Raw genomic sequence first — 15,736 nt, 5'->3', positions numbered from 1 at the left:
AATATAAACCAGTAAAAATTTTCCAAATAACAGCTTAGACAATTTGTGAGATCAATGATAGAAATGCTAATGTAGAGAAGAAAGAATTTATTTCTTTAACATTTTCAAATTGCAGCATGAAATTGGTGTTGGTGTTATATTGACTTTTGGCAGAAATGGTTTCTTCCTAGACACATGAATAAGCTCCAGATCTTTCTTACCTGTTATGGTGGCTTTGTTGATGGATGGTTGGTTGCACATGGGTGATCTTCTGACAAAGACAGAAAAATACAAAGCAGTAAATATGTGGGGCTTATTGATTTGATCACTCTCTGAGTCATTTCAGATATAGCCTTTTACTTTAAAGAATTATTTTTAAGTTTCGACATGCAAATGATTTCTTTCAGACCAGCCAGACAAGTCCCTAGGCGTTCTTTGTATTATGGCTCAGATCACACATGTCCAAAAAGAAAACAGTAAAATCTCACAGTGATTGACTTGGGGTAAATAAAGCTGATGTAAGTGTCACTGGGACATGAGAGAAGAGGAAATTCTTACTGATTTTATTGACTGAAGCCAGGGCGTACAGACTCCGAACTTGAAAAAGCAGTCAATTTATAACTGCTTTCCCTAATACAGGGTTAAGAAATTTTTATTGTTGGCATATATCCTCATGATTGCCTGTACATTATTAGAAGTGAATGACTTATTGTAAACTATCTTATAATTAGAGAAGCTGTTTGAACTTTTTCCTTTCTGTTTCCTTGTATTTCCTTTTTTATATTCTTATATTTCTGATATCTTTGTTAGAGTGGTATATTAATGGCTTGTCCAAATAGATACAGTAGAGGCTTTAGAAATACTCTAAGCCAAAGGTACTTAAATAAATTCTATCTCGTATTCTCTAAGTTTTCAGATGTTTGCCAAGTTCCACAAAATGACTATAAACCCCTTGAAGTTAAAAAAAAAAGCATGCTGTCTGATTAGCTTATATTCCCTACAGAGCCTTGCACAATGCATCCAGTATTCAGTCAGTGCTTAATAAATTATGTTGAAAAGAACATCATTTATAAAGTATCCATCAACATTTTTGAAATATAACTTTACAAAGTTATTACTTGTAATTGACAGCTTTTAAAATATAATGATTTTAAAAACTTTTAGATACATTCAAAGATGTTTGATACATATATATTAGGTATATAATAATTATATATATATATATATTGCCTCTACCAATGGCTAACACTTAATAAACACTTCCTGTGGATCAGACATTGCAAAATAAGCACTTTAAATGAATTATCTCATTTAATCCTCATGATAAGCCTTAAGGAAGTAAGTTTCATTGTTCTCATTTTACCAATGAGAAAACCAAAACTTTGAGAATTTGAAGAACTAGTTTTAAGTAACAAAGTTGAGATTTGAACTAAACGAATGTGATCCTAGGGCCTATGCTCTGCTTTGTTGCCTTAGGTTTAGGTGTTTTTGTAGAACCTGCATGCACAGCCTCACTTATGTGCTGATGGCATCAGGCTCTTCAAATATGCCTTGCTGAGATGATGAATCTCTTAGCAGGGTGGGGGAAACTTGGGGAAAGCAGCCTGGGATTTTGTAAATTCTCACTAGTTCCACTCAGCCTCTGGCTCCCTGTCATTGCTCTTAAGTTTAGTGGTATCAGTTTGTGATTAAAATTTTGTGTTTGATTGAAAATGCACCAAATTTTACTTCTGAATTATTTTAGTTTTTTTAATTATAAAATAAAATGGTTAGGGGAAAAATAGGGAGAATTTCAACTCGATAAACCAAAAGGTTAATATTTTAAGCAACCGCTCTGAAATAGCTCTGGTCTGTATACCAGTAATTATCTTCTTCTTTTTAAAATTAAAAAAAAAATTTTTTGAGACAGGGTCTCACTCTGTTGCCCAGACTGGAGTGCAGTGGTGTGATCATAGCTCATTGTAGCCTTGAACTCCTGAGCTCTAGTGATTCCCCCTACCACCTCAGCCTCTCAAGCAGCTGGGACTACAGGTGCATGTCACCATGCTTGGCTAATTAAACTTTTTTTTTTTTTAAGAGACGGGATCTTGCTGTGCAGAACAGGGTGTTACCTGTTACCTTCTTGCTAAGAGTTTATCATTCAAATAATCGATATCCTGGATATTCCTTTTTAGTTCTTGCTCTGTGAAAATTTAAAAACCATTGATTTTGTTTGGGAATGGTATGAAATGAATATTTTTACACTACTCTACAGTTTTGGAAAACCAAATGGTTGACTTGTTACTGATTATCTCCTTTTACTATCAATCCTACAATTAACTGGCACACAGGAACTTGATATCTGAACAGGTAATGGCAAGCAGAAAATATTAATCCTTTGATACAGGGTTGCATCGATATCTCCTTTAATGACAAATGAGCCAGAACTCACTTGTGGAATAAAAAATCTCAAAGGCAAAACAAAAGCAAAAAACCCAAGGTGACAGGAACCAGTAGTGTGTTAACAAGTCAGCAATGTGTGGGCCAGGTGCGGTGGCTCACGCCTGTAATCTCAGCACTTTGGGAGGCCGAGGTGGGCGAATCACAAGGTCAGGAGATCGAGACCATCCTGGCTAACACGGTGAAACCCCGTCACTACTAAAAATACAAAAAATTAGCCAGGCGTGGTTGTGGGCACCTGTGGTCCCAGTTACTCTGGAGCCTGAGGCAGGAAAATGGCGTGAACCCGGGAGGCAGAGCTTGCAATGAGCCAAGATCATGCCACTGCACTCCAGCCTGGGCGACAGAGTGAAGAGACTCCGTCTCAAAAAAAAAAAAAAAAAAAAAAAAAAAAAAAAAGGTGGCTTGTGCAAAGCAGCACATGCCTTCCACAAAATGCAAGGATGAGCTTGGAAATGTTCTAGCGGCTCTGTGAGTGCCTAGCAAGGAAAGTTCTGATTTCTCCAGGGTCATCATGTGATGAGGCAGAGTTACAGCACTTTGTTCTCACTGAACAGAATTGAGTTTAGCCGTGTATAGATTGACTCCTACTATTCTGATACCCAAAGAAGCCGATTTGGTTTGAATCAGTAATGGAGGCACAAATTTGCATTGACCAAAAGGAAGACCACAGTGGCCTTTACTTAGAGTCTGCCAGATAATACTGTTTGGTTAGGTGTCACCCTGGGCATTGTCAAGGCAGAGAGGAAGTTCAGGCTTAAGTTATGATTTTCTGTTTTCTTCTAGCTCCTCCTTTCCATTTCAATCTATTCTGTCCCTTTATGTCAGCTGAAAACTTCTGTCTTGCAGAGAAACAGGCCTCAGATCATCTCTGGAGCCTGACTGATCAACTATTTGCATGCCACAGATTTAAATGCTGGTACCCAGGTGACTATATATAAAGGAAGCATAAACGGAGTTTCTTGTTGACCTTTTAAAGACAAAAATCCCAGTTTCCTGGGTAAAATTCAAGACTAAAAAGTTTGGGAGTGAGAACCAGTAACTTCATTTCTTCCGCAGAGCTGAGACTTTCTAAGGGGGAGGTGACTGATCTTATAAGCTACCAAATCCCCAAACCCCAAGGGGGCCGCTGAGGTCAGTGTGATATTGTACGGCCATGTTACATGGAAAATGTGATTGGTAATGAAGGGGTACCTCAAAGCATGCCCTCAGATTTTACATGCTGAGTTACTACTTTACCCTTTCAGTGAACAGGTCTTTGCAGACTGATAAGACTCTGTATTATGCTAGGCACAGGGAATACAAATGTGAACCAACTACATTCCTACTCACTGGGAACTGACAGTGTTCAGGAGCATCCCAGTAGACAAACAGGCAACAGGGGCACAGAGAGATACATGCTAACATAGGAATCAAGTACGAGGTACAACCAGACAGAGATGGAAAGGCACGTCACTTTGATTAGGGCTTGTGAGTGTGTCTATGCTGGGTATTGTCAGGGGCAGTGCTCCAAAAGGAATTTTATTTAAGCTGCAACCCAAAGAATGAATGACAATTAGCCCAGTAGATGAGGAGAGGAAGAAGAAGATGAGAAGTGTTTGGGCTGAGAGAATAGGACTGTGAAAATTCATTATCTGGAAAAACAGAATCTAATGGGTTCCATTCCAATAACTTGCATTGTTACATTTATATTGAATTTTAAAAACTTTTTTCTATCACAAGTACTTGAATAATGACCAGAGCTATTTTTGATAATAAAAACTGTGAATTTGGGAGGTCAATTTTATTATTATGAAATGGAAAGTTCAGATTTTTCATTGTTTTTAAGAAGTACTAACTACTATGAAATGTTATACACTTGGATAAGTTGTAGTTCCGTCCAGGCGCTGTGGCTCACGCCTGTAATCCCAGCACTTTAGGAGGCCGAGGCGGGAGGATCACAAGGTCAGGATATCGAGACCATCCTGGCTAACCCGGTGAAACCTCGCCTCTACTAAAAATACAAAAAAATGAGCCTGGTGTGGTGGTGGGTACCTGTAGTCCCAGGTACTCGGGAGGCTGAGGCAGAAGAATGCCGTGAACCCAGGAGGTGGAGCTTGCAGTGAGCCAAGATCACGCCAGTGCACTCCAGCCTGGGCGACAGAGCAAGACTCCATTTAAAAAAAAAAAAAAAGTTATAATATACTTGTATTCACTATCCTCTTAATATTGATTTAAATGTTTTTTTCCTTCTGGAAAATTATTTGAAATTGGTATTTTAATATCTTATTTCTTATTAATAACAGATATTTTTTAAAAAACAGGACATTGAAATAACAGCAAACCAGTTTTCCATTTAATATTGAAAAAATACTTTTATCTGTTTAGAGTTTTTTTGCATTTATCAAGAACCTGAAATGATAATCATTTCCCATCTTTCAAATGCTTTCCCTGTTGTCATATAAACCACAATTCTATTAATTGCTCCATGAATGTTGCTGATCTGAAAGTCAGTAACAGCAGGAGAATCAAAGGTCTTTGCTATGAGATGGCGCTTCTCCAAATCATCGTTGTCTTGAGAGGATGACTTTCAGCTAATCTTAAGGTGTGATGAGATTATTCACCCACGGTTAATTTATGAAGTAAGCCAAAACTATAAAGTTACCCTGAGTGTAAATAACTGGGGAGAGGACTGATCATGCCAGGTGATTTCTGACAGATGGAATCACCATATTTATTTGTCATACTGCTTCATTTCTGATATTAGAACCATCACCACAAAGTATTTATAGAAAATTAACAGGACATCATATGACTTAGTACACACGGTTAGACAACGTGGCAACAACACAGAGAAGTCTAACATATTGATTGCCTTGGGTTCAATCAAGTTGAGAAAACTTATATAAAAGTTCAGCAAAAAGAGGGGAAAAAAGGATATCTTACTTGCTAGGTGCTCGATCTTGCAAATTAGTTAATGCAGCAAAGTTGTTTCGTACAGTTCGCAGACTGGCCAAGACCTACAACAAGAAAGGATTCTTGAAACTTCTTGAACTAAGGCCATTTTAAATACACTTGAAAATGGTTTGTTAAGAGAAAACTTGATATTGTTTGAAACTTAGTTTCATATACCACTAAAGAATCTTCCAACACTTAGTGAAGTTTGTAGGTATCCACATGAAATCCAGAGAGGCCAGACTGCAGGGATTTTCCAGAAATCTCTCCCTATTGTCTATGAATATGGTGACAGTAGCAGCAGTTTTCACAGTATTTCTGGGTTCCTTAGTCACCAAGACAATATTCCAGGCGATATACAGATAACATGGTTGCATTTTATGCACATTTCAAATAGTATAATACAAAATGCTAATAAATCTCACTTTAGGGATAAAAAAATTCCCTACTCCCGAATCTCTTCAAAAATTGATTAAGAATTCCATAATTTTAAGTTGGCAAGTGAAGTAAATTTTAAACTGTTTTCCTACCTTTGCTACATGGCTACTCTAGCTAGTAAGCAGACATTGCTTTCTTTTGTTAAGGTTATCTGAATTGTGCATTGTAAGAAACTCTCAGCGATGCATTTCCTATGTAAAATGCTACTGCCCTGTACATGCACAATCAATGCTTGGCACACAGAAGATACTCAATAAAAATCGGCTGACTAAATGAATACATAGACACAACATGCCCACACACATGACAAGGCAGGACCAATAGGCATCACTATCTCTAACAGTCACTTTTTCTAATTCCATTTGGAACTAGAAAGTAGCCAACGGACTGGAAGTGAGCCTAGGAGAAGGTTCCAAGAGCCTTATCTCCTTCTTCCCTCCTCTCTTTTTCCTGAAATGGGCAAGTTTCCCCAGGGTCAAATCCATATTAGATGGGATTATAGGTGATTTGGGTGACAGCTAGAGTGCTAAGTTTATGTAAAACACAGATTCCAAATGTCTGAGTAGGTATTATGTAACAACTCAGACTGTCTGGCTCTGTTATGTAGTAAATGTGTGAACTTGGACTAGATATGCAACCTCTTTGTACCTCAGCTTCCTAACCTGGAAAACTGGAATGGTGATACCTACCTCGTAGAATTGTGAGGAGTATACGGAATGACTGGTTTGGTGCCAAGAACAGTGCCTGGCAAACAGAAAGCATTCAGCCAATATTAGCCCATGATGGCAGCGTTACTTTTGACTTAATGACTTGGCATGCACATGGGAAATTTACTTAATGCTTAGCATTGGTAATTCAAGAGTCCAATTTTTTAATTGCTCCAAGGGTTCCAGAGTTGTTTTCAGAAATTTTTCATATGGCACAGACCTAGACTAAAATCAGTCTAATTTTTTTTTCTAAGACAAAAATGTCCCAGACTGTTTTGTTGTTGTTGTTTTTGTTTATGAAATTGACATTCATTTGTATAAGTCAATGGAGAGCTGTGTACACTTTGGGACAGTGACGTACATCATTTTCCCCTAAAGGAGTTAATGCTGCTTCCTAAGAAGCCAACCGTGATTAACTCAGTCACTGGAAAAACCTGGCTCATTATCTCATATAAACAACCCACGGCTCTGAAAGGTCACGCTGCCTATGATGGAGTATTCAAATAGCCAACTGCTGACATCAGACCACGATGTCTTTCATTAGGCATGAAATCTTGAATGATGCAGAAGTAAATCAGATAAATGATCCACTGTCATTAAATCATGCAGGCTTAATTTATGTTTTAAGAAGTGAATATCAAACACACTAATGAAGACTTTAAGATAAAATCATTGCACCAGCTAATTGATCCCTTTCCTAGGCAAAATGTTTAACTCCAGAATTCTGAGAGTTTTATTCCGATACATAATAGTTAAGTTCATTGCAGTTGACAGCTGGGTAAATAGGGATAGAGCTGCAGGCAACTTATTTTCTATGGTCATTTGAAAGGAAACATCAGTCACGAAAAGAAAAATTTCTGTAGAGGAGCTTTGCCTCTGTTATAATACACATCTAATTTAATAAATAATCTAATTTAGTATTATTTTGTCTTGGTTTTTAGTTTAAAATTTATTTTTGTATAATTTATATCTTAAAATGCTTCAGAATTTAAACAAAAGGGTACAAAGCAAAAAGTCTCCCCTTCAATGATTGAGATAAAAATCAAAATTATTGTTATTTCGGAAAAGAGGCAATAGAAACAGATTAACCTGGGGAGGGACATTCAGGGGACATTAAAATACTGATACTGTTCTATTTCCTAAACTGTTCATTTTAGTATTATTCTTTATATTTTACATAATTACCAGCTATATCCTCTTATATATATGAAATACTTCAAAATAAAAAGTGAAAAAAGAAATCTGCCTTCCAGTCTCTCCTTCAGACATTCAGTTGCCTGGCCACTAGCAATCAACTTTTAGGTTTTCTATCTTAAAGTTGATTTTTGACAAACACCGTTGCAATAAATAACCTTGTAGAGAAGTTATTTCCTATGCATGCCAGTATTAGATTATTTATTGTGGGTGTGGGTTTATTTATTTATTTATTTTTTGCAGTAGGACAAACAGTATTTTATAAATTTTATGTTTGGTGTTAACTATTATCTTCTACAGTATGACATGTATGCTATTTATTGGCAGAAGTGTAAATAACATTTCTAGACAAATCTTATAAGGGGGTGTTGTCTTGGGCGTCGCTGATAGACGCTTGCTGTCGTCATCACTGTTATCACTGTGTTAGTCTTTTAAGCTTTCACTTTCATTGCAGGGCACAAAGAGGGAGCTATCTGTTACTGTAGGCTGTGGGGAGAACTATAAACCGTTTTACTGAAGCCCCTAAAGTAAAATATCATTGATCTTTGCTTTGTTCAGGGCAGCCCTCACTTCCCCTGAATCCGACTCTTTAAGAACTGTAGTAAAAGCTTTAATGCTCCTTTTACAATTGTCCTTACTTCTTAATGTTTGCTAACCAAAAAGGTCCCTGAGGTTTCTTCCACAGAGCTCACTGGTTAGAAAATTAAGGTCATTTCTTTCTCTTCTGCCCCACCAAGCAAAAGTATAGTAAATGTCAAAAATACATGGGGAATCATGAAAAATATATATTCCTTAGGAAAGAAATACTGGTAGTTTTACAGAAAAATTTTAGACAAAGATGGTTCATGCATTAGCCCATGGGGAAGGATTCAATGTTATTTACATCCACTACTCTCAGATCTTCTTAGGTGCTTCTAAACATTTATTAAACAGTAGGAATCACTGAAAATAGCAGGAAAATGCAGTTATCATTTAACACTTAAACAGCTGAACATTATAGCCTAAAAAAAGAGGAAAATAAATGGTTTTGAGGATTATTTTTCGTAACCATATACACTTGCTAACACTAGATGGCGGTAAAACACAGACCATGAGGTGGAGGTGCCACTGGCGGTGGAGGCAGCGGCAACCCGCACTGGAAGATTCATCACTTCGGTCTTACCTCCGGAAAAAGCCGGAGTCAAGTTACGCTTATTTACAAAATAGAAAGGTCATTTTTATGAAAAGAAAATCTCTTTCCAAGTTATGTTTTGTTTAAACCGTATGAAATTGCTGGTTTGTACACCAGAAAAGGTTGATAGACAATTTTATACGGTTCGATCGTAAAAAGAACTTAGATGTCCAGAAGATAGCAGCTGTAATTTAAATTAATTAAGGCTAAAGAAAAGCTAAAAAGTTAGCACCAAATGAAATGAGGTGACTATCTTCTTTCACAGCCTGGCAGGGAGGGCCTAGCACAGTCTGCAAGCTTGGGGATGGTGACGAGGCCACAAGATTGTTGCTGCTGGGTGAAGTGGCTGAGGGACTCGCAGGAATATGAGAATATTAGTTATATTTTATTACCAACTAAATGGTAATATTCTATAGTATTAATAACTACTGCATTTTTTTATCCTAGAAGTCTCCCAGGTGCTGTACTTTGGTTAGAGCAAAGATAAAACGATGTAGTAGTTGTTCCTACCCTGTATTTTTTTTTTGAGATGGAGTTTTGCTCTTGTGCCCCAGGATGGAGTGCAATGGCGCGATCTCGGCTCACCGCAACCTCTGCCTCCCGGGTTCAAGTTATTCTCCTGCCTCTGTATTTTCAAATCAGGAATGTCTCCTTAGTCTGAATGATGTGAGGGTCTCTCCAGGGATCCAGCATAATGCTTGGGTTTCCCTGTTTTCTCTTTCATCAGAGTCTACTTCATTTAACATTACACACTTCCACATGAGAATTCTAGTCAACTTAGAGTTTTACTACAGGGTAGTTGTGTCACAAATCCTGGGATCACTGAGTCCGGAGGCAGCTGACTGCAGAGAAGGGTTTCCTACAGTTTATCAGCATTGTGCCTCCTTAGTGCTCCTTGGCCCCCAAGAACTCTGGCCAAGAGAAAACGGTCAGTTGCTGAGCGCACTCCAGTGGGATTCCTCTCTAGCCTTGGTGCCTAAGGAAACACCCACACCAAAAGATTTCAAAACAAACACAAGAGAATACTTTAACAATTGAAATAAAAAAAATTTAAAGCTTTCACTTTCTCTGAGGACCAAAGGGATTCTGAGCTTATAAGGGAAAGCACAAGAAATCAGAGATGGAAAAGAGTTTAGGTTAAACACCAGCAAGAATTTCTAGCCCTGACAGTGTTTTAGACAACAGGATAGACTGTGGAGAGATACTATAGGATCCTTTCTGAAAATTACATCTATCCAAGATGTTTCAGGCTTTAGCCTGGCCAAAAATGTTGAATATATCTTTGCATGGCTTCCTAAATTCTCCTCTATTTTAGGATTTTATTCTTTTCACGTCAAAGGAAACCATGATTTGGAAAGACCAGGGAGGGATCATTTTGTGTTTTGGAGATGGACTCAGGCATAAAGAAATGAGTTCTCAACAAGAGGCAGAAGATGAGATGCATTTGAGAGAGGATCTTTGAACACTTGCGACAGGGGAGGGCCATTTTTAGGAGCCATAGGAAAGAAAATATGCACAGAAAAATAAATCTAAAGGGTATGAAGGAAAATGTCAGTAGCAGTTATTTTGGGGTTTGGAATTTTAGAAAATTTTCCTTTTCTTTTTCTTATTATTTTTCTAAACGTTTTATGCAAAAAGTTTGTGTTTCACGTTTTTGTTTTGTTTTGTTTGTTTGTTTTTTTTTGAGAAGCATAGCTTTGTCATTAGAATTTAGTGTAAAATTCCAATCTTCAAAGCATGCTAGGAAAAGAGGATAATTCTTTGGCCTACTTGGCTAAATATTTTTCTGAGTGACTTTTCTAAAATCAGTTGTTTTCTGTCCTTTGGTGAAAGCAATTATGGTATATCAGGACAAATTAGATTGGTATCACTTCAAGTGACATAAATATCTTATGTTTTTAGTTTTAAATAGTTAATGCTAAAATAGTGCTTACCTTTAAGTGGTAAGTGTTCTACTTTGTATTAAAGAAAATTTGAGGAGTTAGTGATTGGGTCAGCAAAATATGTCAATCATGTCCAACAGGGTTTAAGAGAAGGCCACTCAAACGTACTCACTGGGACTTCTCTCTTATCCACCTCCCCATAGATGCTCTACCAGTGGTGAAACTCTTCAGGGTTTAACAGTTTTTTTTGTTTTGTTTTGTTTTTAATTCTAGTGGGGCTTTCCAGGTCTTATACTCCAGTAAAAGGCCATTTGTGAAAAACCATGATGAAGCCACCAAAAAAAAAAAAAAAAAAAAAAAAATCAGCAGCCTCTCGAGTAATGACCACTCTCTACAAGGTATTGTGAGTCACTTAGCTAATCATAAGCAAAGTCTTAATATATTATGGGATTATTTTTGGGCATCAGATATGCCTATAAATTATACAGAGTTGATTTATATTCCAAGTTCTATTTTCAAGTATACTAAGTGTACATCTTTTTTATTTAAATAGCTTACTAATATGGACTAAATTATATATATATAAAATTATATATATCTATATTTATATATATTATATATATTTATATATATAAATAATATATATATAAAACTAAATTATATATACGTGTGTGTGTGTGTGTGTGTGTGTGTATTTCCCAATATCTTGAAATTCTATTAGTTTTTTTTTTTCTTGGAGATTATAGGTACACTACAGAAAATGTCTAATTAGGTAAAAGACTAGATTTCCTTGGAATTTAAGAGCACTGATTATAGGGTTCAAGTCCAATTTATTAATCTATTTGTTGCAGATTAATAAATACTACTTGATATAAAAGACCATATGTCATACACAGATCTTTTTTCATTTTTTATTAAATATTTATGTATTTTTTTCTTATAATAATACCTAGATAATTTGGTTAGAAACATGAATAGCTACTTGAACGAACTCAAACCGGAATGATTGGTTCTGTTTGGTGATGTTACTTACATTGCTATGCCATATTTTGTCTGTTCACCTCTCTCTCAGCTCTTTGATACAGAATAATAAGTTTTCCTTCTCTTTTTTTTCTTGACAGAGTCTTGCTCTGTTACTCAGGCTAGAGTGCAATGGAATGACCTTGGCTCACTGCAACCTCCACCTCCCAGGTTCAAGCAATCCTCCTGCCTTGGCCTCTCAAGTAGCTGGGATTACAGGCACCCATCACCACGCCCAGCTAATTTTTTGCATTTTTAGTAGAGACAGGGTTTCATTATGTTGGCCAGGCTGGTCTTGAACTCCTGACCTCAGGTGATCCACCCACCTTAGCCTCCCAAAGTGCTGGGATTACAGGTGTGAGCCACCACACCCAGTCATGTTTTCAATAGTAATCAATTAAAAACCCCTGACTTTATAACATTTTGGTATCACATAATATTATTAAATCATACAAGTGTAAAATTTTTGGAGACAGAAATATAGATACTAGAAAGAATTCATGATTTCCAGCAAAACCTTCAGCAAACAAGATATTAACCATCTGAAAAGGATAGTGGTTGTATTTTATTTTTAATTGCCTGCATTAATTTAAAAAGTTACCATTATACATTATGTTACTTATGAATTGATTATATTGTAGGTCTAAGTTATAGTAATGAAAGTTTGGAAAGTTTAAAAAGTAGAACTATACATAATCCTACTAGCTAAACCCTATTATCCATTTAAAAAAAATACTTATGACATTTTAGAAAAGAAAGAACATTTTTAGCTCTATACATTTAAACCAATGACAAAGTTTTTATATTATATTTTTGATATATATATATCAAATAATATATCTTTTATATTTTTGAAATATAAATAAAATAATATATATTTTATATTTTTGAGCAATTGTGCCTAGCATTTTACAAGCGTGGTATTATTTCAGTGTCTTAGCAACCTTATGAGGTGGGTACTCTTGGAACTGTTATTTAACAGAGGAAGAGACCAGGCTTGGAAAAGTTCAGTGACTTGCTCAAGTCCATTTAGTTGGCAAGAAGAGGTGAAAGGGTATTAATTAGATCTTAGCTGACTGCCTTTCATCCAGCCCAGTCCCCTAACTTTACCAGTTGAAAACAAAGAGGACTCAAAAAATTTAAGTGAGTTGTCCAAGGTGCAAGAGCACCCTGATGTATGATGTAGGACTGATTATAATTTTTACAACCTCTCAGTATTACTTGCATTTCAGTATTTAACATTTCTTATTCATCAGTGTTGGTTTTAAACCTGCTTCATGCCCCAGGTTAAATCAGTTTTATCTCATTCTGCCCTTAGTTGTCTATACCAGGGACACTCAGCTTCTCCTGCACACTGGGAAAACACTGAGGCCTTTAGCAAATACAGATGCTTGGATCAGATCTCCAAATTTTTGGATTTAATTGACCAGGGCTGCAGCCTAAGCATTGGGATAAGAGGTCTCTAGGTTAATCTAACATGCAGGTAGGGCTGAGAAGTACTGGTCTATACATAGAAGATCTGGTCATCAACTCTTTTCATATATATATTCCAAAACAATTTAGATCATGTTATCACCTGCTTGCATATATGTCATGTGGTTAAAGTATTTTCATGATTTGTATGCCTAGAAGGTAGAAGTAAACATCAACACATCACTCAGGTAAATCTCTGTACAAATGACATATGTAAACAAGAGATAAATAAGGTATTAGGCTGAATTGGAATATTGAATTTCAAGCACTGATCATATACCTAATTATACTAAACCTAACTTAAGCCATGATATAGCTTTCTGCTTCTAGTGCTTATGTCAGTTAAGGAACTATGGGCCCAATTAAGTAGTCCCCTTAGCTAATTTGTCATTTGAAGCACAGATACTCTGGTTCTATGGGTTTATAAGAAACAGATTAATATAGCCAAGGCCACTTTCTCTAGCAGTGCTTTTGAATTGCTTGAATGAACCAAGAATTTGTATTTATAGTTATGCTTGATTTAAAATTAAATTAAATTAATAACCTGAACTAATCCCCCAAATTAAATTTTTACATCTGTGAGAAACCTGCCCATTCACCAAGCTATGCTTACCTGAGCAAATGGAGTCACAATCAAGTCATCTCCGTGTCTGAAAAATAAACCAAATCCCACATTAGAAACCACCAATAACTCTGTGCTCAGTGTCAATCAGTATTAAACGGCAAGTTCCACTTTCATGAGTTCCCATAGAGAATTACAGTGATTTCATCCTTAATCTTCAGCACATGTTCTTCCCAGCAACTGGGTTAAAAATATGTCTTCTGGGATGTTAACCATTGTCCAACTCCCTGGGTAAAAAGAGGGGCTTCTTGATCATCAACCAGGGTCACTGTTGCTTTTTAGGCACACAGGATATGCAATAGTAGAAATCGTGTTCCAGCAGTGGGGCCTGAGGTTTACTTTTGGCTTCTTACTGTAGATATTAGTAAAGGGTGCTGTAGAAGGAACCAGAAACTGCAGTGACTTCAGTGAGAGAACCCTTGACCATCTAACATTTGAAGGTGATTGGCATGGAGTGTTCCGCATCATCCCGTGTAAGTCTTAGACAGGCTAGGAACTGTAGATGACATGGGACTGCATCATACACTAATAAAAACCCAGTGCAATTTTCAACTGACTCACATCCCAGCCACTGTAGTTACTGGGGAATGTTACTCTGTGTGTGCTGTTGCTGCAGCAACCCCAGCTACACCGTGCCTGGGTTATGGGAGCAAGGTGTCAGCATGACGTGTCTTGGAGGGACAGGAAAGGGCAAGGAAATTTGTGCAATATTCCAGTTAGAGGAAAGTGAGAAACAGGGGCCCAGGGTTCTTTTGTGGTATTTCTTAGCATGAATAATTTGAGACAAGGACTTCCAGAATCACCATCAGCTATTTCTTGATCCAGCTAGATAAAATTCTTAAATCAAGAGGGAATGCTGTTATTCAACACAGACAGCTCCCTGGACATGGCCCTAACTGAGAACAATGCAAGTAAACTTTTTGCTCACTCGTGAACAGTCTGAAAATGACCTGAGTGGCCCAAAACAACACCCATGAAACATGCTGGGGCACAGGGAGCATATGGATGATGTTACTGAATAAATTGTTACCAATAGCTAGAATAGGTGCTGTGGTGGTCATCAAACCATGTGGAGATCTTGAAAATAAAAATGTGGGAAATAAAAGCAGAAGAAGGAAAAAACAATGTAAAGGAAGCATGTGTTATTTTACACCACCTTAGTTCCAGAATCATGTTTTTCAAGGGGCACCTGCTCTTTGTAGAGATTATTCATAGAACTCTAGAACTCTAAGATGGCAGGACATTGGGTTTTATGATCATTTTATAGAGGAGGCAACTGAGGTTCAGAGAGGGCATAAGGTCTAAAAGCTAATAAGTGGTAGGGGTAGGATGTCAATCGAAGAATGTATTTTCCCATGTTGATGTCTAATTGCCATTGTAACAGTATTAAGAGGTGGGGGCCTGTGAGAAGTAATTAGGTCATGAGGACTCCACACTCATGAATGAATTAAAGCTGTTATGGTGGGAGTGGGTTACCGTGAGAGGGGGTTGTTATAAAGTGAGCCCAGCCCCTCATGCTTTCTCTTTTGCATGTGCTCACTTGCCCTTCCATTTTTCCATCGTTTGGGATGATGCATCCCAAATACCCTAATCAGATGGTGATGCCATGTCCTTGGACTGCCCAGCCTCTAGAACTGTAAGATATCAACTTCTTTTCTATATAAATTGCCCTGTCTGTGCTGTTCTGTTATAGTAACAGAAACTGGACTAAGATAGTGTTCTTCTGTCATCAATAAATAATTTACATAAGTTACATTGACTCTCAAAAAAAAAAAAAAAAAAAAAAAAAGGTCTTCTGAGATCAAGCCCAGAAAGGCTCTTTCCTAGAACAATGGCCCAGGGTGGGAACAGGCCTGGTGCACTGAAGTGGCAAGGA

The 15,736-nt window shown here is 37.1% G+C and overlaps 1 protein-coding gene across 7 annotated transcripts in view; it reads right to left on the bottom strand.

The window, feature by feature from the left end:
- The window catches only part of PDE4D (phosphodiesterase 4D), a 1,617,209-nt gene that overhangs the window by 217,887 nt on the left and 1,383,586 nt on the right, over positions 1-15,736 (bottom strand). For all 7 annotated transcript variants that reach the window (XM_023210496.1, XM_026456052.1, XM_026456091.1 and 4 more), the window contains 3 exons: positions 13,852-13,888; positions 5,344-5,417; positions 201-250 (listed from right to left, as the gene is read on the bottom strand). In XM_023210496.1, coding sequence (XP_023066264.1) covers positions 201-250; positions 5,344-5,417; positions 13,852-13,888 — 161 coding nt within the window. The remainder of the gene's footprint in view (positions 1-200; positions 251-5,343; positions 5,418-13,851; positions 13,889-15,736) is intronic.

Source organism: Piliocolobus tephrosceles, chromosome 4 (assembly GCF_002776525.5).
Source record: "Piliocolobus tephrosceles isolate RC106 chromosome 4, ASM277652v3, whole genome shotgun sequence".
Classification (NCBI taxonomy): Eukaryota; Metazoa; Chordata; class Mammalia; order Primates; family Cercopithecidae; genus Piliocolobus; species Piliocolobus tephrosceles.
The sequence above is the reverse complement of the archived record's forward strand: the minus strand, read 5'-3'. Positions and strand labels throughout refer to the sequence as shown.